General features: G+C 38.5%; 2 protein-coding genes across 2 annotated transcripts in view; one reads left to right on the top strand and one right to left on the bottom strand.

Annotated features, from left to right (window-relative positions):
- The window catches only part of rgl2 (ral guanine nucleotide dissociation stimulator-like 2), a 35716-nt gene extending 34848 nt beyond the window's left edge, over positions 1-868 (bottom strand). The window contains exon 1 of the mRNA XM_062985183.1: positions 772-868. The gene's annotated coding sequence lies outside the window, so the exon portion shown is untranslated. The remainder of the gene's footprint in view (positions 1-771) is intronic.
- Positions 869-5488: 4620 nt separating this feature from the next.
- phf1 (PHD finger protein 1) lies at positions 5489-20072 on the top strand. The gene is made up of 15 exons (XM_062985591.1): positions 5489-5818; positions 7435-7513; positions 7597-7678; positions 8064-8150; positions 9583-9677; positions 10555-10703; positions 11263-11358; positions 11441-11509; positions 11622-11745; positions 12548-12615; positions 13339-13470; positions 15506-15584; positions 18076-18191; positions 18459-18542; positions 18983-20072. Exons 2-15 carry the CDS (start codon positions 7436-7438, stop codon positions 19239-19241), a joined length of 1518 nt encoding a protein of 505 aa, XP_062841661.1. The 5' UTR covers positions 5489-5818; position 7435; the 3' UTR covers positions 19242-20072.
- The last annotated feature ends 2152 nt before the right edge of the window (positions 20073-22224 follow it).

Genomic DNA, 22224 nt, shown 5'->3' with positions numbered 1-22224 from the left:
AATTAGAAATCCATGTAACAAATATACATCTATAAAGTCATCTTTATAGCCCACAAAAAATGTAAAAGATTTTGTCACAGAAAAAGAACATTCATAGCCATTATAAAGACATACACAGCCCACAAGCATATGGTATTACAGAACTTTTAACATCGTCAAATAAACCATTTAGTTTGCTTTTCGTATATTTGTGGAACAGCAGATTTGGTCATATTAAAAAAACCCATTAAAAACTCAAATAAAACTTGGGGCTATCATTTTTTTTTGTCACAGAACAAGACCAGTTACAGAAAGCATTGGAATCCCAGAACAACTCTGCTACACATCATGTACTGCCTGTAGGAGAGCAGTTTTCAGGAGCTTGCTGAGTCTGAATGCCTCCTGTTTATTTCTGTATGTTTGCTAATAACTGAAACTATTTCTGCATGAGTTGGCAGCTTGTGCTCAGCAGTAGCCAAATTACTCTGGGTCACACCCCAAATTTATTTAATACCCCTGAGAAAGATCAAAGTGTCTACTGGGTGTCTAGTTCACAGTGGAAGGTGATAAATACTCAGTGTTGTATTTTATATAGCAGATCGATCTCTGACAGACATATAAAGAAGAGAAAAGCAGACCAGGACGCGTCCTGAATTATAATGATTTCCTCATAATAACACACCTGATGTGAGTGTAGTGCACATGACCGCGCCTACAACTTCATCAATAAGCTCAATCATACACACTTAATGTGTTTTTTAATATATAGTATTTAATATATACATATTCTACCTGCTAGTGTTGAGGCTCCGCGTCCATCCGATCCTACAGTCGGTGTATCTCTCGCTCCATACCTCTCTCTCTCACACACACACACACACACAACTGATCTCTCTCCAACTGATCTACTGTCAGCTCTTATCGTTCTATTGCACACACACACACACACACACACACACACACACACGAGAGTGCGCACGCACGCGCACACACGCTGCTATGGTGACGGCGCACTTCCGATCTGCTCTGTGTTAAAGCAACACGCTTGGCAATCAGCCGGTTATGAACTGCCAAAGGGGTCACAAGAGGGAACTGTTCATTCATTCACTCATTCATTTATTCACTTTCTGTTTTACCACCCAATTTATCCTGGTCAGGGTCGCGATGGGTCTGATTCATTCGAGCGAAAGGCAGGAAACACCCTGGAAAGGTCACAGTGCACACACACCCCTTCACACACACTCACACTTGAGAAAATGCAAACTCCACACAGAAAGGACCCTTGTCGCCCGGCCAGGATCAAACCCAGGCCCTTCTTTTTGTGAGGTAATAGCACTACACAATGTGCCAATGTGCCACCCACAAGCGTAAACTATCACTTTTAAAACTCTTGTGACACATTTAAGCAGTATATGACAAAAGATGACGTCCCTTTTTTGGGAGCGAATCCACCCGTAAAACCACTGGCACAGGAGGCATCAGTTGGTAGGGTAGAGGTTCGGCTCATGCATAGCCAAGCCAGCAAGTTCTGATGAGAACTCTCAAGATTCCTTGTATGTTGTTTCCATGGGCTAATTTGTCACAGAAGGCCAGAGCAGCCTATTCTTTTGTGACATCCAGTTCTCTTTTGCACTATCCCTGTTATGTCCACTTTCTCTGTTGCAGGTTGTCTACTAATTAGGCTGCTTATTTATTTGCAACTGTCCCCTTTTTGTTAGTGGCTTTTAGTCACAGTATTGTTCTACCTTGATTACATTTTGGCACATGGACTCCATTTCCATTTTTACAGGTGTGTAAAATTTGCCCTGCGCTTTCTGTAGTGAGACTCATTCCCCATTACAATGATACCAATCATGATACCATCACCTGTTACCAATTCTCCTGCTTGTTGTGGATTGGTTCAAAAATGGTGCAATTTTAATATTCTATAAACTGAACTGGTATCATGCATCTGTTCCAATCTTTTTTTAATGTGTTGCAGGCATCAAATAAAAAAAAATGTAAAAGATTATTAATGAAATACAATCAGGTTGGTCAACAAGGCATTAAAAATCATTGTTGTACTTTTTCCAGTTAAATAAAGGTTCAGGAGAGTAACCTAATCACAGATTGTTGTTTTTAATTGTATTGTCAGAACATTGCCAGAGCAAATGTCAGGGCTCTGTGTAGGCCATTGAGGTGACTAAATACCAATCTTATTAAACCCTGTATTTGCTTCCCCATATTGTCCTTTTTATAATCCACTGGCAATGTAAAGTTTATTTGACTGTATACTGTGTCACCTGTGTTCCAGCAAAAACTGTGTATTCCGACTTTTCTGAGTTAAAAAACAATTTAAGTTTCATTTATAAATATAGTTTTAAAGATTGCATTTGTTCCATTTTTTAGTTTCCTACCTCACAGTTCTGCCTGGTAAGCAATTCCTCGTAAAGTGATTATCTCAGTGTAATCCTCGGTTTTTACTGTAAGCAAGATCTGCACTTGGTGTAGTAAAATCCCATGGAAAGCTATTTAAGGCTGCTGCATTCTTTGAAAGACAAGCTCTTTAACTTTGTGAATGGTTTCTTACGATCACTGCAGTTCTGTAGAAAATTGTGAGAGCTGGTGATGTGCAGGGTACAATCGTTCATGCACATGTACAAAAAAAATGATGACAGAATGCTAGACCAGTTTTACAACATATCATGAAAACCTGTATGCATTATAAACCATGACGTTAATGTATTTCTGACTACAGCCTTAATTGGGTTGTTTCTAAGTATACTACAAATACTCCCATCTTAGTCCTCACAAAGCCCTGAATTGTAAAACAACTCCTTGATGATTAGTGAATTCCTCTGAGCAGGTTATACATTAAAACGTCAGCATAATTAATGGGTGGAACAAAACAAAAAGAAAAATTCTTGGTATGAAAACAGACAACCCAGTATCATTGTCTTTAGGCCAGGGGTCTGAGCAGGTCACTGTAGTTACTCCACAGCAAACACACCAGACACATCAAACCAAGTCATTTTGGACTTCAGGGTAAAGCCATGCTGAAACATGAGCCATAGTAACACTAGAACCCTAGTAACATTTGTTTTACAATATTTTATTTTCAGATTAACACCCTTACTTACGTTCATCAAATCCAATTTGAACAGAACAAATTCAGTCTTGCAAATTTAATTAAGTATTTTTAACTCTTTGACCGTCACTAAAGACCGACTGGTTAATTTGCAGATATTTCCACTCTAGGTTCTGTTACTGAATTCAACAGAATGTTTACTCTGTTCCTTGTTTATTACTTAGCTGGTCTGATAATGTACTGAACTGTCTTACAGAGCTGCAACTGCTTTTTTCTGAGAGGAAACAGTGAAGGAAAGTCAGGGAATGTTAAAAGAAACACTGAAATGTGCCAATATGGCATTAATGTGATTTCTCAGTTTTAATCTGGAGTAAGTGTTCTGTGTTTGCCCTCTGGTGTGCTAATAAGGAACTGAAATGCTGCTGTCCAGAGGCCATTTTGAAAACAGCATGAAAAGCTCTGAATTATATGATGCAAATGCTTGAGGGGCAAATTATATATTTACGTTCAACGTTACTGCTACTACTAGTACTACTTTTACTACTGTTACTACTACTGTTACTACTACTGCTACTATTACTAATATTGTTGCTCATACTAATACAGCTGATACTACTGCTTCTACTGCAACTAATACTGTTACTATTACTACAGCAGATATAACTACTACCTACTAACTACTACACCTTTTTACTACTGTTTTTACAACAACAACTACTACTATTACAACTACTTTTACTACTGCTGCTGCTACCATGACGACTACTACAACTAGTAATAATAATAATAGAAGGCCTTTATTTGTCATATATACATATACAGACGTACATACAACAAAATTATTTTTCCGTATATACCAGCTTGTTTGGAAGCTGGGGTCAGAGCGCAGGGTAAGCCATCGTACGGTGCCCCTGAAGCAGAGAGCGTTAGGGGCCTTGCTCAAGGGCCCAACAGTGGCTGCATGGCAGAGTTGGGATTCGAACTCTTTACCTTTCAGCTGATAGCCCAAAGCTCTACACACTAGTCTTCCACTGTCCCAAATAATAATAATAAATAATACTAATAAAAACAACAAACTGCTACAACTGCTACTACTATTACTACCACTAACAATAATGAAAATAAGAAACTGCTATTACTACTGTGATAGCTACTTTTGTTATTGCTACAACTACAGCTGCTTATACTGTTTAACTCATGGTCAACCCACCGTGACCATGACCAGGATAAAGTGATGATAAAACATTTAATAGTAAACTTGACTACTGACAGTGACACCAGTGTTACCACAGCTTCTAGATTACAACTGACCATCTGAACAAATTTGCTCTCTGCATGAGGTTGCACTTTGAGTGCGGTCCAACTAGTCCTATTTATATTAGTGGACAGTGGTAGCCTAGTGGGTAGAGCTTTGGGCTATCCATCGAAAGGTTGACAGTTCAAATCCTGGCTCTGTTATGCAGCCACTGTTGGGCTCTAGAGCAAGGCCCTTAACCCTGTCTGCTCCAGGGGCGGTGTACAATGGCTGACCCTGCGCTCTGACCCCAGCTTCCAAACCAGCTGGGATATGCAAAGAAAGAATTTTAGTTAATTTCCCCAGGAGCAAGCCGTAGCCCGAGGAGCAATCCGTAGCCTAGTGGGTAAGGTACTGGACTAGTAATCAGAAGGCTGCTGGTTCAAGCCCCACCACTGCTGCTGGTTGCCGTTGGGTCCATGAGCAAGCCGTAGCCTAGTGGTTAAGGTACTAGGCTAGTGATCAGAAGGTTGCTGGTTCAAGCCCCACCACTGCTGCTGGTTGCTGCTGTTGGGTCCTTGAGCAAGCCGTAGCCTAGTGGTTAAGGTACTGGACTAGTAATCAGAAGGTTGCTGGTTCAAGCCCCACCACTGCTCTGACCACTGCTGCTGGTTGCTGCTGTTGGGTCCTTGAACAAGGCCCTTAACCCTCAATTGCTCAGACTGTATACTGTGACTGTAATGTAAGTCGCTTTGGATAAAGGCGTCTGCTAAATGCTGAAAATTTATGATCAATAAAGTCTTATCTTATCTTATATGGGCACAGAGGAGTTACCAGCAATGGTCAACCACTGGAGCCCAAAGTTAGATGCTACTAAAAAGCACAGTGCCAGATTCTGTACAGTGCACTCTCAGAAATATAGTGGTTGCAAACTTTTCCACAAGTCCAGTGGACCAATTAGGACAGTCCGTAACTTTGGCTAATTAGTGCGGGCGCACACACACACACACACACACTGTGGAGGAGGGAGCAGAGCTGTGCTTTAAAGGCGCGTGCAGCCTGGAGCATCAGTACAGATGTGAAGGTGTTGATGTTCCTCCCGCCCCCTCACTCCGTTGTACCCGCTCCTGTTTTATGTCTGCGTCACAACAAGTCCGCGCGCCAGAGAAAGAGAGAGAGAGAGAGAGAGAGAGAGAGGCGGAGGTGATGGCGTCTCTGGCGGGATCGACTCTCTGCTGACAGCCGCGTTTGATCGCACCGGCGGGGGGCAAACGGACACCAAAAGACACCGGAACATGAAAGCGCGCGCGGCAGGACAAACAGCGGCGACACAGACAGAGCGGCTCGCTCACTGACTGAAGCCTCGCGCCGCGTCGCGCGCCCTCACCTCACCGCTTATCAGAATAAATTCATATTGATTGCACCTAGAGGAACAAGTGCGGGGGGCTGGAGGCAGAGCGCGGACTCAGGACAGAGGTTCATGTCCAGCACCGGAGGAGATCTCAGTGACCCCGACACAGAGGAGCACCACTTTACAGGTAGCACGAGCCCTGTCTAGCCTTCTCACTCTCGCGCGCGCGCATTTCTGCCACGCTTAATTGATTGATGAGCTCGTTCATGCCGTCATCGCGTGTCGCGCGCCTCCAGAGTTGCAGGCATAGGTTAGATGAAATCAGATCAGTGCAAATGCACGCGCTAATGCACGTCCGCACGCGCTGCGTGTTAATGGAGCCAGTTATAGTGCTGACCTTATTCCTTCATCATAGTTTCTCATGTGTGTATGCGTTCGCGTTGCATGCACGGTACTAATGAAGCGTTCTGACGGGCCTGAACTGAGTGCACGCTCTGTAATAGGATGTTGCATAAGGATGAATGCATTTGATCATGTGTGGCACTGCATAGCTGATTAGCTCGGTGCACACTGGCTCACTGCTGAATGATGCTGATCATTCAAAGCTCTTACTGTATCCTGTCGCCATGCACAGTCTGAATTTAACCCTTTAGGCTGCACATCACAAAGCCCTTGGGGCAGGAGCACAACTTTTGTCCTGTAAACTTGAAGCAGAAAAGTACTAAACTGAAGTTTAGGGAACTTCTGGTCTGGTACCTCAAAAGCAGAGGCACTTAATCCTCAAAAACTTGTCTACACAGCAATGTTTTTGCTTCAGGGTTGTGATTCAGAGCAGCAGGGTGGTGCACCATTTGGAGAACTAACTGTGGAATTGGGTTCAAACATTGCCAGCAACAATTATCAGATTCTCTCTGTATCCGTATTTTTTTTGGGGTGGAAATTATACTTATGTATTATATTGTAATACACAGTACTTTATGTAATATTTATTACAAAAACATATATATATTATACATCCAGTGGGTATTTATACCTCTAGTGGGCCACAGCCCCCTAGTTTAGGTTTGAAAGATAAATCTTCTGAATGGTAGAGGCAAGACACCAAAATGCATTTTGTATCCAATCATAGGCTATATTTTATTCATTTTAGTCATGATAATGATTGTGGATTACTACCAACTATGAAAGCAGCAGGAACAACAGTCTCACAAAAACAATAAGCAATAAACTGCACAGCAATCATTTTATTCTATACACCACACAGAACTCTTAACCTAATAAAACAAACAAAAACAACAGAAATGCAAGTTTTAAGTTTTGCACTTAAAAGGGATTTGTACAGGCCAGTGAAGTTTGTCCAAACCAAACATGTCAAACTATGTCCGGTCATGCTGAAACAAAAACTTTTGGACACAAATTTAAAGCGTATGACAAGTTTTATATGATTAATTTAATACACACGTAAGCAGTAGATGTGGCTAAAAATACTGAACTTAATAATTAAGAGAGGTGTCCATAATTTTAGCCATGTAGTTTATATAAAAAGCTCATGGCATCAGAAAGTAATTCATTTAAAATTAATCTGCAGTGTGTTGTGCTTCTCAGGGAGTGAAACATTTTTATTTTCAATCTGTTTCAAACAGTTTAAGGATTTCCCTACTCTAACACAACCACTCACACGTAGAAGTGATGTAGGCTTCGGTTATCCTGCTCTAAGAGCCTTATTTAGACTCTCATTAGATTTTACATGTGTATAAAATAGGTTCTTTTCTAACTCAAACTGTGTGTGTCCTGTGCTCTCAGGATGGGGGTGGTCAGTGAGGGAGAGGACGTTCTAGCACGATGGAGTGACGGGCTGTTATACTTAGGCAACATCAAAAGAGTGAGTTTCATAATCGTGTTCATTGTGTGTAGTTAGAGATACACTAACATGCAAATGTACAAAAACGTCCCTTTGTTTCTCAGGTAGATCTAATCAAGCAGTGTTGTTTGGTCAGGTTTGAGGATAATTCAGAGTTCTGGGTCCTCAAGAAAGACATTCATTTATGTAAGTGATAAAAATAGAACCCATTTTTTTCATGGCAACTGAACTCAACTGAATGCTGTTTTCATATGCTTTTTAATCCTCCTGTTTCTTTGTTACAAAGCCTGCCTTCAAGTGCACCAATAACTGACAACCTTATCTTTTATGTTAATTTCCTAATAAACATGAAAACTTGATCATTTTTTATTTTTATTACAAAAGTTTTTATTTTTAACATAGTGCTGTTCAGAATAATGTTGTTTTTTTGTGTAAATTAGCATAATTGAAGAATAATATGAAATAATATTTACATAATGTTTAATACTACCATTGTGTAACTTAGAAAACATGAAAATGTGATTTGCATCCTAAATTCAGTTCAGATTCTAAGCATCTTTCTCTCTCGTAGTCTCACCAAGTGGAGAGGAAGTGTGTTGTGTCTGCGATGGTCCACCTCTTAAAGAGCCACTCATAAACTGTCTCAAATGCCGCCATGGTAAGCAAACTAGTAAATACAGTATTCTTATTAAATGAGCATTGAGAACTTTTGTGTGTTTTGGTCTCATAAAGAACAGTTAATCTAGCCACAGCTTCTTAACAAGATTTAGCTTCTAGGAAATGTCATTTAAGAAGTTGGCTATGAATGGTGCTGAAATTGTGCATGGACATTAAAACTTGTTTTAACAGGCAAATGAATCTGGTATTTGTGACGCTCCAGACTCAGTAAACATTAAAAAACAAAATGACCACCAACATCCAACCAGTCATGACAAGGAGACGTCTGAACTGTCATTCTCAACATGTTGTCTATTAATACAGAGATTGAGCTGATTAAGCAGAAATGTGCTGGTCTGTGTGTTTTTCTGTTTATAACAATGATGACAGTAGTGCTTGTCAGTTACTCATGATTATTAGTATTGATTATTTAAAAGTGACATTTTGAATCTGGCATGAACAACATTATACTATTATAGTGGATTATACTGGATGTGCAAAAATGTTTTGATGGATTTTGCAAAAAGATGATTTACATATTTCTTTCTACACAGTGAAGCTTTAAATATGAAGTGTTTTTAATAATGAAAGACTTTAGTGTTGATTCCTGTCGTATCTGTAAGATATTTACTCTGTTTGATCAGATTCTCTCTGCAAATCTCACTTGCCCTCTGTACTTCTATTTTTACTTGTACTTTGTACTTCAACTTCACCTGCTGTACCAATATTGAATGGATTCATAACATTTCTTGCTCACTAGGGGTCTTGACCCAGATCTCAGCAGAGATATAACAGTAAGACTATGACTGAGAATAACATTTAATAAACCAGTGCTTTAGTTATTAGACAGTTTGTTATAAATAAAAATATCTATGTAAGTTCTAGAAATATATTAATACAGGAACAGACAAAGCTAATGAAAAGAAAAATGAGCAGAAAGGAGGAGATGACATCACATAGCTACAAGTGCATTTGAATACATATATATTTAGGTATAATTGTATGTTTTTATTTACATAAATAATCAGAAAGCATAAAATTCAATCCTAATTTATGCTTACATGGTAAATCAGTTCAACAGGATGAATGGAGACCTGATGACCACTTGCAGCAACTTGGCAGCAGATAATCTGGTTTTGGGAGGCAAAAAATTAATATGCACAAAACAATCTGCTAATTGTCCTAACCTGCAAAATATTTAATGAGGAGCCAGTTTTCGTAAATTTACTGCTATTAATTGTTTGCTTATAAAGATTGCTCAACCTAGTACCCACGTGGGGTAATACTTGACTTAAGGTTTTTACAAAGAAAATCTAATACATTTACTAGCCAAACTGTTTTAAACCCTTGGGATGGGTTGGGATGATTATTCATCAGACAAAAAGCATTTAAACCAATTTTGTGAGGCATTTAAATAAATTTTCTCTTTGCAGGTTATCATGCACAGTGTCACACTCCAGCCATCGATCCAGAAGTGGAGATCGACTCCTGGATCTGTCGGCAGTGTGTCTTTGCTGTCGCCACCAAGGTTGGATTTTGACAGATATTGTAGTTGGTACTGGGTAAAGCTGGAAAGAAAATTCTTTTCGAGCTGTAAAAAATGGCACATTTTATCTCTCAGTGAATGTTCTTCGATGCAAATTTCTACTTTTAGCATCTCTTTGTGAATGTCCATGAATTACTTATGCTGCACTGCTTTTTAGGTAGAGTGTGATGCCTGGCAGTTCTTTAATCTGTCTATCATTTCATTTTGCTGCATTCAGCTACAGAATGTTATTCATCTGACCTCTGTTTCTAAAAACACCCAAATTCTCTTTTGGCTGTTCTTCAACCTCAGTCTTTAAATGCACGTGGTATTTTACATTTACATATACTCTTTCAGCAGTTGCTTTTTTCCAAAGTGGCTTTTATTTGACACTTTTATTGGATCCATTTAATATATTTAATTTATAAGTACTAGGATTTGAATCTTTCTGCTATTTTGGCTATAGCTTTTATTTTCCCTTTGCTCTGTTAATTGTGACTTTTTAGCAACAGTATTGTTCTACCTTGTTAAGCATCCTGCAGACTGCTTCATTTTCGGTTCTTGCAGGTTCGGGGCTACACCTGGTACTTCAGGCCAGGGCGCGATCCGCCCCATTACAGATTATTAATGAAACTTTGTAGTCAGTGCATGATTTAACAGGAAGTCAGTGTGATCTGGGGTAATATTAATTCATTTTGCTGTTCTGGTGAGAATTGAACATTCTGGACTAGTTTATAGTATTTGGCACAAATGAACTATTAAAATTAGCAATATAATAGATACTCCTCACTCCTCACTATAATAGTCTCATCTCACTAGGCTTAGCGTATATAACTGTGCATGGTATTTCATGTATTTAATGATTTTGGTTTGATCCTAGAGAGGGGGAGCCTTAAAACGAGGTCGCTTTGCTCGGCTCATGCAGTTAATGAAGGTGGGGCTGCCCTATCAGCTTTCAACTTTAGACTGGGACCCACAACATCTGACTAACCAGCAACAGTGTTACTGCTACTGCGCTGGACCGGGAGAGTAAGTCAAACCTTCACTGTAATTAAAGTTAATTTAAATTTCTGGAGATTAATATAATAATAAATAATAATAATAGTAAAATAATAAAATTTTTTGGAAAAAAACAACAACAAACAAACAGTGGTGGCACTCAAAATGAGACCAATCAGCATCCTACTGGCCTGTATAGCAGTTCCAGCTTGTGTGTGTTTGATCTGAGACGTTATCTGAAGCTCTGAATGGAGGGCCTAAATTGTGAGGCTGATTTTTAAAACTGTTAGATCAGGTAAAAGCACTAGGGGTCTACAGACACCTCAGACATTTTCTTTAAGTGGTTGCCAGAGAATCTAGCAGACGTCTATACATTCACTTACAATTATATACGATTTGTCTACAAATTACCTGTCATGTTTAAACTGTTGAGGGCTTTTTAAATCCATTCATATTTAATAAAAAAAATAATGGAAAATTAATAGAAAAAGTTAACACTATCAGATAAGGCAAGATATTGCAAAGTATTGCATTATTAGTTCTATCCTTCTGATTAACCCATCCTCATTTCGAATGATTTGTTCATTAGGTGGAACCTGAAGATGTTGCAGTGTAATGGTTGTGGTCAGTGGTTTCATGAAGCCTGTACGCAGTGCCTGACTAAACCTCTGTTATATGGAGACAGGTGAGTGCAGTGGGGTCATTAAAACACTTAAATACTGCACCACTGATTTTACACACTTATCATTTTCCAATCTTCCCTCCAGGTTTTATCACTTCCAGTGTTCGGTGTGTACAAACGGCCCTGAAACCATCCAGAGACTCCCGATGACATGGTACAATCTACTTTCTACTCATTAATAAGCAAATAAGTGAAACTAATAAAGCACCAGGCTTAAATTGTCTTTTATAAGTGATGATGTTTTATGATTTATTCCATCTTTCCAGGGTAGATCTGGCCCATTTGTTGCTCTATCATCTGTCACTGTGCTGCAAGAGAAAATACTTTGATTTTGATCACGAAATAATGGCCTTTGCCAACGAGAACTGGGATTCTTTGCTCTTGGGCACGGTAATGTAAACAAATATTTACATAACCATGATTAGCATGTTGTATAAGCATGTCTGTAATGCTGTGAATATGTAATTGCTCTTATTCCAGATTTCTCTATTTCATATTTATTACACTAAATTATTAGAGATCATTATAATAGATAATAAAAGAAAATGCAGCCTCTTCTTTAGTGCAAATGGCACTACAGCATTACATGCCCTTAAAGGAAACCTAAAGGGAGTGATGTACCGTGACATATTAGATGAGAGTTTAATCTCATCAGCCAAAAACTAAATTTGGACGTTTTAACAGGACAGCATTGCCGAACCTTAAGCTTAAGTAACTCAAGACTGATTTAAATCCCGATGACAATTTATAGAGGATTTGAAATCGTGACTGCAGGATTTGTCCAGAGAAATGGCTTAAAATTAAATCACTGTGCTGCAAAATGTATAAATGTGAAGGAGATATATGCACTGAAAGTATAATAAATTACAAAAACAAAAGTAGTCAGTTACATGTTTTAGTCTGTGTATGAAAATAATATTTTTATTCGATGCATGTTTTTTTGATCAGATTGTAGTTTTAGAAGCATGTGTTTAATTCTCAGGAGTATTTCCTGTACTGTACAGACATCCCAATTAAAACATATTGTAAAAGTAAAAACAAATACAGTACACTGAAACAGCCATATTTTAATCACCTGATCATCCATGTTTTTCACAATGCAGTCGAATTCTGCTGGAATATGTAACAGACTGCATGAATTTAATGGCCTACAGTTATTAATATGCATGTGACATTTTCTCTGTGTTCTTAGCTGTCAGATACGCAGAAGCAAGATCGCTCCAACAGTTTGCTCAATGCTTTAAATTCCAACAAGGACAGGTGAGATACTTCTCATATTCCACTGCTTTAAGTCTGCTTATAATCATTCATGAACATGAACCGCTCTACTTCAGCGGCAATGTGTTGATTTAAAGTACACATGAGCAATTAATGCATTGCTTTATGTAACCCCAACCTAACATATAAGAACAGCTGAACATTTGATCAGAGTTTATCAAATATGCAACGCTAAACATTTGAAATATATAAATAAGAAATAGGATTTCTTCTTCTGAGAAGGTTTTCCAAGATTTTGGAATAAAATCAGGCTCTGATTGCATGAAAGCTTGCATCAAAATGCCTGTCCTTCAAACAACATCCCAGTTTATCCTGAAGGTGGGAGTTAAGGTCAGAACTCTGTGCAGGATATGTTTTAAAACCATGTTGTTTTGTTTATTTTGCTCTGTGCTTTGTATACATTTATAACAATGGGTGTAATGGCTGAAATATTGAACTCAGTAATTAGGAGGGGTTTGTACATACTCTGTGACAAAAGGTACAGAACATAATCAGCATAACCATTGGTGTATTTAAAGTTGAATCTTTGTAAAATCACTGTATTTAATTTGAGAAAAATGCAGAATAGAAGTATTTTCACTGTGTGTATGTGTACCTGTGTTTCTGTGTGTCCATGTGTGCGTTTGTGTGTTTGTTTATGTGTGTTGTGTGTACATATATATTTCTATGTAATTACATACTCACTGAGTATTTTTCATTATAAAGGTTTGTCTCTGGGAAGGAGATCAAGAAGAAAAAGTGTCTTTTTGGGCTTCAGGTTCGGGCTCCTCCTCCACTGTTGTCTGACTCCTCACCCCTCATTGCTGAACAGCCCATCAACATCACGCACCGTAAAAGGTCAGTGTAATATCCATGATGGTCTTCTGTCTCATTCACCCAACTAACCTACCAGAGCACATTATTCTAAAAGTTCTGATTTGTTTATGTAGCTTAGTGAAAATGTTTTTGGGCTGGGTTAGGAACAGATATATCGTGGTGCAGTTAATTACTTATTAAGTTTTTTGTGTAACTTTTGTTCCTGCTGCTTTTAGATCATCCTGCAAATCATTTTTTCAGTTTATAAGTGCTAGTTCCTGGATTACTTTTTCATTATTAGTCTGAGAACACCTGTCCAGGAATGATTTATGGTTCCATGAACACTTTGGACAAAAGGGTCTGCATTTAGCGGGTTAAGGGCCTTGCTCAAGGGCCCAACAGTGGAAACCTGGCAGTGGTGGGCTTTGAACCAGCAACCTTCTGCTTACTAGTCCAGTACCTTTGACTTGCAAATTATTGAACCGATGGGACAGTATGGAATGTTGACGGTGTTTGCCGTGGCTCTTTTTGTTTTTCCACTTAAGTATTGCTTAATAATTTAGTCCCTAAACACATGTGATTGCTGATGGTCTTATAAAATGAAACCAGGTGCAATAAGCTTGAAAACATCTTTTATTAGTAGCATTAGTATGTTACATAATATTATGTAACCTGTATAAAGTATGTATTTTTTAAATGTGTTAATTTAAAGTGGATAAATGCACTGAAAGAATAAATAACAAAAATAAATCAACGCTTGTTTTTAAATTAGTAAAGATCTGGCTTTTTTAATAGATGCTGGTACCCACCTGTATTTTAAATTCACAAGCGTTTCTGCTGTGCTTTATTATGTCACACTGCTTAGATGTTGCACTGTAGGCCTTTAAATCTGCTAAATATTTCTTGTTAATTTTAAAACCGCGAACTGCCGTGTCATAAAAGAATAACAGAAGCATCAGGTAATATTCGACTGTATCAGCAATAAGGAAATGAGATTTGTCTGCAGAGCAGCTGCAGTCTTTCTTGGAAAATGATCAAACACATTATGCACAATTTCAAATGGCATTTTCACTTGAAGGACAACAGAAGCCTCGGTTAAAAAGAAAATTAGAAACCAGAATCGTGGGTTCCTAGTTCTATTCACCTTATTATTTAGACCTATTTACCTATTTATGTGCATAATACAATTATGATGTAATTGGTATGCAAAAGAGAACCAAACAGAGATGCTTATGGTGGGGAGATCTGAAATAAGCAGCTAATTTAAAGCAGTCGAGCAAATAAGAGTGAATAAATCAGTATCAAAGTATAAAAAGCTGCAGTCTTTGCTGGGAAATGTGGTACAACAAATTATTAAATAAAGGGGCAATTACTCTTTACAAGGGTGATATGAGTGTTGGGTAACTTGTTTCTTAAATAATGGTCTGTTTAATAATTTTACCCTGGCATCCAATGACATTTAGGTGTTTTGGTCATTGCTAAAATCAGTTGTATGCTTATACGTTTGTAGCAACAGTTTGGGGATGGCCTTTTCCTTACCCAACATGACATTGCGCTCAAAAGCAAGATCCATAAATGCTAGTTTAAAGGAACTTCAGTGGCCTGCACAGAGCTCAGACCTCAATCCTGCTGAATACCTTCAGGATAAATTGGAACATTAATTAATTAATGTTAATTGACATTAAATAACATGAATTAGTGTCTGGCTGGTCTTGCTTTTTTATGATGCTTATTGATCCTAAATGTTCTTTAAAATAAATGTTATAGCAGCAAAAGGGTAGGAAAGCAACTCCATATTTACGTCTGGTGGTTTTGAAATGGTCAGGTGTCCACACACTTTAAGTCATGTAGTGTCTGTAATAACTGATGCAGTGTGGAAAGGAAACAGCTTTATATCCTTTGTTTTATTTCCGTTTCATTCAAATGTAAGTTTCTGTCATTTTTAAATCAGGTTTCCGAGGTAAAATGAGCTCATTGGAAACTCTAGTGATATTTATTGCCTCATTTCTACCATGCTGGCTCCATGAAAAGAAACCCATCAAGGTGACTGAATGATCTTCTGTCATCTGGTTCACAGCCCGCTGTCACTGCCATGCCAGAGACGAACGGTGGGGCCGGACTCTCGTAAATCAAAGCGGCGCATCATCGAGACACAGGTCAGCACTGCTGTCTTTATAACCACAGATCTGTCTGAAATCAGGGGCGGAGATGCTACATTCACCTGCATTAAAAATGAGCTGCTCTTAAACTTAAAAGTGACCCAGTCAGGCCATAAGGTTCACCAGTTACTGTGTGTATGGATTATTTTTATAGACTTGCTCCTGGTGATAAAATGTTACTTTCTGGAATGTTTTATATTTATTGGCTATACAGTAGTGCTCCATAGTTATGTGGCAGATTTATTGTCACACTATGTGAACAAAAGTATTGGGACACCCCTTCTATTTTTTTAACTTAGGTCTGTAAAGGCAAGAAGAAAATCTCGGTTTAAAAAACCAACAGCTTTGGAATGAACTGGAACACCAGTTGAAGCCTTCTTGATCTACAACGGTGCTCAGCCATACAAATGCTTTCTTGACTGTATAGGCTCAAATTCCCACAGACATACTATAAAGTCTTGTGAGAAGCCTTGATCACAAGCCTGGATATGGTATATCTGAAACACATGGATGGATGGATAATTAGACAGACAGACAGATAGATAGATATATAGATGGACAGACAGACAGATAGATAGAATATTTATCCCAAGGGAAATTATTGAATTATATAATTATCAGCATGACACAAATCTCACTTAATACTATTTGTTTTTAAAATTGGATGCCCAACAAGCTCATGGTCAAATACTTTCGGCCATATAGTGTATCATTACAGGGAGATGAAGATCTGGTTGAGATGCACAGTCTGGGATTGCAATCAGTTGCACTTTGCAGTTGATTATAGTCGTGTGGAATTGGCACACTGACAATGCAGGTGTTGCTAAAGCCTGGGCATTTAATGTGGCATCATGTGATCAGTATTTGTGCTGTAATGTCTGTAGCATCGTCTTCATGCGACTCTAGAAAGATCTGCTTGGCAGAAAAAAGGAAAATAAAATGAAGGAGCTATAATTCAGTACAGTAAAAATCTTTTCTGTGTGATAGAGTATCTACAGCGCTTCTGACTTTGATGTGTTCTTATCTATATTCATGTCTCAGTGAGATTACAGATGACTAGAGACGCTGTGTTCTGCTGCTATTGTGAAATGAATTTGCAGAAAGAAATGCAGCACAGAATAATGAAATCATTTAGATTCTGCATGAGTGCTAAAAATCTGAAGCTGTGCTCCAACGCCGCTGCCAAGTAAACAGCAGATTTGCCCACTATATGCCCTTGCTTACCTCATTTTAATGACTTTCATAGGTTCCCTAAACAAATCTGATATTAATATTTCAATCTAGTAATTAGGTCACTTCCAGCCATACCAATGTACACTTTATGGCCAAAAGTATGTGGACAACCGTTCTGATTTTTGAGTTCTGGTGCTTTAGCTGTACTATTTGCAAATTGTTTGGCTATAGTTTGGGGATAGCTCTTTCCTGTTCCTGCACATCTGTGTCCCTAAGCACAAAGTGAGGTCAATAAATGCATGGTTTGACAAGTTTGTTGTGGAAGAACTCCAGTAGCCTACACTGAACCCCTTTAGGATGAATTGGAACATTGATTGCAGTCAGTGTCTGACCCCACCATTTAATGCTTTTTTTTTTGACTGAATTGAAAGAGATTTCTACAGACACACTGCAAAATTTTGTGGAAAGTCTTGTTGCATCTACTTGCATTTGCTATCCTGCTGCAGGTTTTAAAATGGTGTCCACATACTTACGTACAATATATTTATAACTGTAAAGCAGGAACGTTCTTATCATTTAAACTATATGATCAGGCCGCTCAGGTGGCGCAGCGGTAAAAAGAAACGCGCTGCAACCAGGGCTGGATTCTGAGAAGCGTGGTATCGAATCCAGCCTTGCTTTACCGGTTCGAAGCTGAGTGGCTATATGAGCAACGATTGGCCGGTTGCTCATGTGGGGGGTGGGACAAAGAACCGGATGTGGGTCTCTCTCTGTCAGAATGCGATTGCGTTCTCTGCCGGCTGATTGGAGGCGCTTACACAGAGATGGGAGAGGGTGCCCTTAGGGTGTGTCTCTCCGCATGCAACGCTAGGTGGCGCCAAACTCGTCAATGTGTGGGTGGCAAAGATGCATCTGGCTGCTGCTCGTGTTTCGGAGGGGATACGGGTTAGCTTCAATCACCTCCGTCAGGGCAGGGTTCGGCATAGACAGAGAGGAAGCACGATGCTAATTGAACAATTGGATGCGCTAAAAGGGGAGAAAAAGGGGTAAAAATTAAAAACAATAAAATAAAATAAATAAAATAAAATAAAAAAAAACTATATGATCAGTAACTGCGGTGCAGCAGGTAGAGTAAGTACCTCATTTTCCCGAGGTCTGCTCAAGTTTCCATGTATTCCCTCCCAGAGTCCAGTGCTTCTGGTAGGTGTTGGACTCTTGGCCCTGATCAGGTTAGTATTAAAACTGGATCAGTTCATTTACAGTAAGCATTAATGTTTCTGGCTCTGTGTTTCTTTTTCCTTACTGTTCTCTTCAGTCCTGTTCACCAGAAGTTCCTGCAAACCACATCAACCTGGTGCCATGTTGCCATGAATGTGTAAACGGGGCAAGCGTCTACAACTCCCGGAAATCAGAAGAGGAATTAGCAGTGGGGTTAGTATCACAGCAGTTTGCAACATAATCAAAATATATACGTTTGCTTTTGGGTTTTATTTTACTTACTGTCCATAATATGGTCATTTATTTGCCTGTATGTTTCATCTCTGGTAGTTCTCATCTACAATTGGTTAAATACTCTGGTTTCAGGTTTCAGGCATGTCAACAACAAATGATATCATTTGATTATAGAAACTAAAAAATGTGCCCGGTTTAATAATGACTAACAACTAACTAGTTTGGTAATAATCTGTATTTTAACAGATCACCACCCAAGAGAATGTTTCCCCTGTATCACTCATCATACAATGGTTCTCAGGGTCTGCCTCGATCTCTGCATCACTACAGGTTTGTGAACAGTGGGAAGATTTACAGTACATTACCAGCTCACTGGATGTATTTCTCACCATAATAATGACATGTTAGTGGAGGCTGTAGCTGAGATGTTTGACACATAACATTATCATGTAAAACTATGTAAAATATATTATAAACAAATTTTACTCAATCTACATGTCATCTAAAATGAAATAGAAGTTTAAATGAAAATAGAATTTTAAAACACATTAGTCTAGTATGCTAGCTCATCACTGGGAAGATTTGTGTTCAGTTCTTAGGCGTGCCATCGGCTTGGTCAGGTGCTCAAGCATAATTTGCTGTGTCTGAGGGAGGGAAAGTTAAATTGGGGAGCCAGCTGTTTGCACTCAAATCATATAGTCAGCAATAATTTAAGTGAAAAATCAAATCTTAAATCTTATCTTTTCTTCAATTCATCCCTCCTTTTATAGTGCCGAGGACCCTTGTAGACTTCCAGCCCCCTGCCTGCCCTGCTCCATGTCGTCAGATCATTCGCCTGTCGAGAAGTTTGAGCAGTGCCCATCACTGTTCCTGCGTGATGTTGCACCCTACCCCAACGGAATGGATTTAGAGGAGCACACAGCACGAGGCTGGGGCGGAGGAGAGGCTGTGAGGATACTGGCCAAACGTATCACTCCAGATGGAAAGGTCCAATATTTGGTGGAGTGGGGAAATGTTAAAGTTTACTGACGGAGAGGTGACAGTATATATACATGGTAGGAAGAGAGCAGGAGCGAATGACTGAGTGAGTGAGTAGACATCATTTGAAAGTAGAAAAGGACGAAGAACAAAACTGCCTATATTACATTCAGCTAGAGCAGATTCTCGAGGAAGACAATGATGAACTATACGATGCCAGGTTGATCTGAACTTTGACTTCCCTTTTTGAAATGATAGATTATACTTTCAGATCTTTTCCCCTTGACAGCGTCTTCTATATTTTGAATACTGTTAGAAACACCTCTAGAAGGCCTTCAATCTTACTGGTGTAATTTGTAATCTATATAATATAAACTCTTTATGGTATTATATGTTGTTCATGCAATCATTCCAGTGAGAAACAATGTTCACCGTTAGGAGGCCGTTACAGCCAGTTTGTAAGGTTCATTATGTTATGAGGGACAAAGAGAATGTTAGAGAAATACTGTTAATTAGGCAGAAAATACTGTTCGTTCATTTTTTTTTGATCGATGACCTAACAAGATCGTCATAGCACTGTTATTATTTACTTTACTTACAGCCACAATTTATTCATTCAATTTGGTTTTATAATCATGACAATATGTGAGTGATGACAATATGTGAGTGTACTTAAATATCCTCTTTAGTCACTAGATCTGTCAAAGCACTTCTGAGGGCACTTCTGTGTTTCTCTAGTATTCTTAACAGAATGTTTCCAAGATCTTGTAAAATCCATGCCAGAAAGAATGAAACCCATTCTAAAATCGAAAGCGGGTGTTAATCAGTATTGGTATGGTGTTTCTAATAAAGTGGCTAGTGAGTGTATACATAAACAAATAAAGCAAGTTTTTACAGAATGTAGCTAATGCCACTTTCATGTGTACGTATTCTGACACACTGTGAAGTATGCAGCTTTTTACCACTATCCACCTTAGCAGGCTGTGAGCATTGGTCATGGGTTCTTTAACATTCAATATAAAATCTGTGATCACAAAAAAATTTATTATTTGATTTTATGAATTAATGATTTGTTTAATTATAGATTCATATTAAATATATTATGGATCATTATGGATTAATGGAGACCATGTTGGCACACATCTAACAGAGTTTCTGGGGCTCTCATTATTAATTAATAATCTGAAGATCTGGTGTGTTATGTAATTTTACATTTTCATAATAATAAGACATGTTTTAATTGTTGGGTTTTTACAAATCATTCTATTTTGTTATGACATTTTTATAACTTCATTGTCCAACTACAACATTCACATGTCCATAAATGTAAGGATGTCTTTGCATGGTCCTTTTAGGAACAAAACAGTATTTTTGCAGATAAGAGACAAATTATTTCCTTTTAACTGGAATCTGAATATTTTGAGTCTGAGAAAGAACATAATTTATCAGTGAATGAAACGAATGATTGTATTTTCTTTTACTCATGATGAACTGTGTATAAAGCCGTGCTGTGTTTAGATTAGAAACCTTCAACAAACAATTCAGGGTTAAATCTAAAGTCAAGGGACAACACTGTTTGAACTTTATGACTTTTAGTTAGCAGTCACATTTATACAGTGTGTACAGTATTGGTCTGTGTAATGTAATAAACTGTTTCTCATCACATTGTAAAAAGAATCTGATTAAGAAGCGTTTGATTGTTCATATCCATATCTTACATTTCTTAAGGGAATATTTGCAAATCTTTGTGAATTAATCAGAAATTAATTCAAAAATAAAATAAAAAACCTTGGCTGCATCTGAATCAAAAGCATAAACACTATTTAATTCTGTTTATTCACCAGAAATAATAAATACGGTCAGGTTCAGAAATTAATGGAAATTATTTTAATCTTCTCTTTTATATTTTATTTCTACTTTCTGTTTTTCAAAACATGAATTATTACATACTGGGGGACTAAGTAGCTGGTGTTATGATAACTCATTCTTCACCCCTTTTTCTTTTATTTTATGCTTTGTGCATTTCACTGGGGGCATGTTGTTGATGTCTCTGTTGGGTGAGTTTTTGGTTGGCTGAGTTTTCTTTCGTTTGCTGGTGACAGCATATGCCTGTGTTCTTGTGGCGTCCCTTTTCTGGGTTAGCACATAGAGTGTGATATCTACTGTTCTGCTAAGGTCTCCTTATCCACACACAGATACCACATCCAAAACTGTGTTCTCAGCTTTTTGTGCCAATTTTCAGGGACAATTGGGCAACATTTTGCAATAAAAACACTTTTAGGATCGAACCCTGATGCCGTGTGGCACCCACACAGTGTCCAATTTTAGTGTCCGTGTTTTGTATCATATGTTTTGCTGGACTTGGTTGTTAAACATTGCCCGTCGACTGTTAAACTGGATTAAAGCCACCAGATGGCACCATGCATGAGCATCTGAACCAATCCGCACCATATTTCACTTATTAATGAATGCAAAAGGGATTTTCTTTTTTCAACCTTCCGGTGATGCACTGAGCCAGTTCTAAGGCAGCGATAATGCGGTATTAGGGCGGAATTAAGACATTTAGCAGAGGCGAAAGAGTTGATCAGATTTTAATAAATCCTATAAGCTGGAAACTGGACACTTGGCTGCTGTAGCGCCATCTTGGCTCCGGTTACCATGGCACACAGCCTCAGCTTCCGAGTGTGTGAGGAAGCACCAGGAGTTGGCTCTGCTGATTCAGATACTGGAAACTGTGTGTGTGTGTGTGTGTGTTAAATTATTTCATTACATTATGCCAAACAATATTCAAACCAAACCAAACTCACACATACACTTCATGATTAAAGTATGTGAACCCCTGACCTTGAGCTTGTTGGTCAGAACCATGATGGCCATTATTTGCATTTTCATGGACATGAAGTTAAAGCTAGGGTGGCTCGGTGGGTAGCACTGGCACCTCACAGCAAGAAGGTCCTGGGTTCGATCCCCAGGTGTTGTGTGTAGTTTTATGTCAAACACAGTCATGGACAATGTTGTATCTTTAATTCACCTC

This window comes from Trichomycterus rosablanca, chromosome 23 (assembly GCF_030014385.1).
Source record: "Trichomycterus rosablanca isolate fTriRos1 chromosome 23, fTriRos1.hap1, whole genome shotgun sequence".
In the NCBI taxonomy this organism is placed as follows: Eukaryota; Metazoa; Chordata; class Actinopteri; order Siluriformes; family Trichomycteridae; genus Trichomycterus; species Trichomycterus rosablanca.
This window is presented reverse-complemented; position numbering and strand designations above follow the sequence as displayed.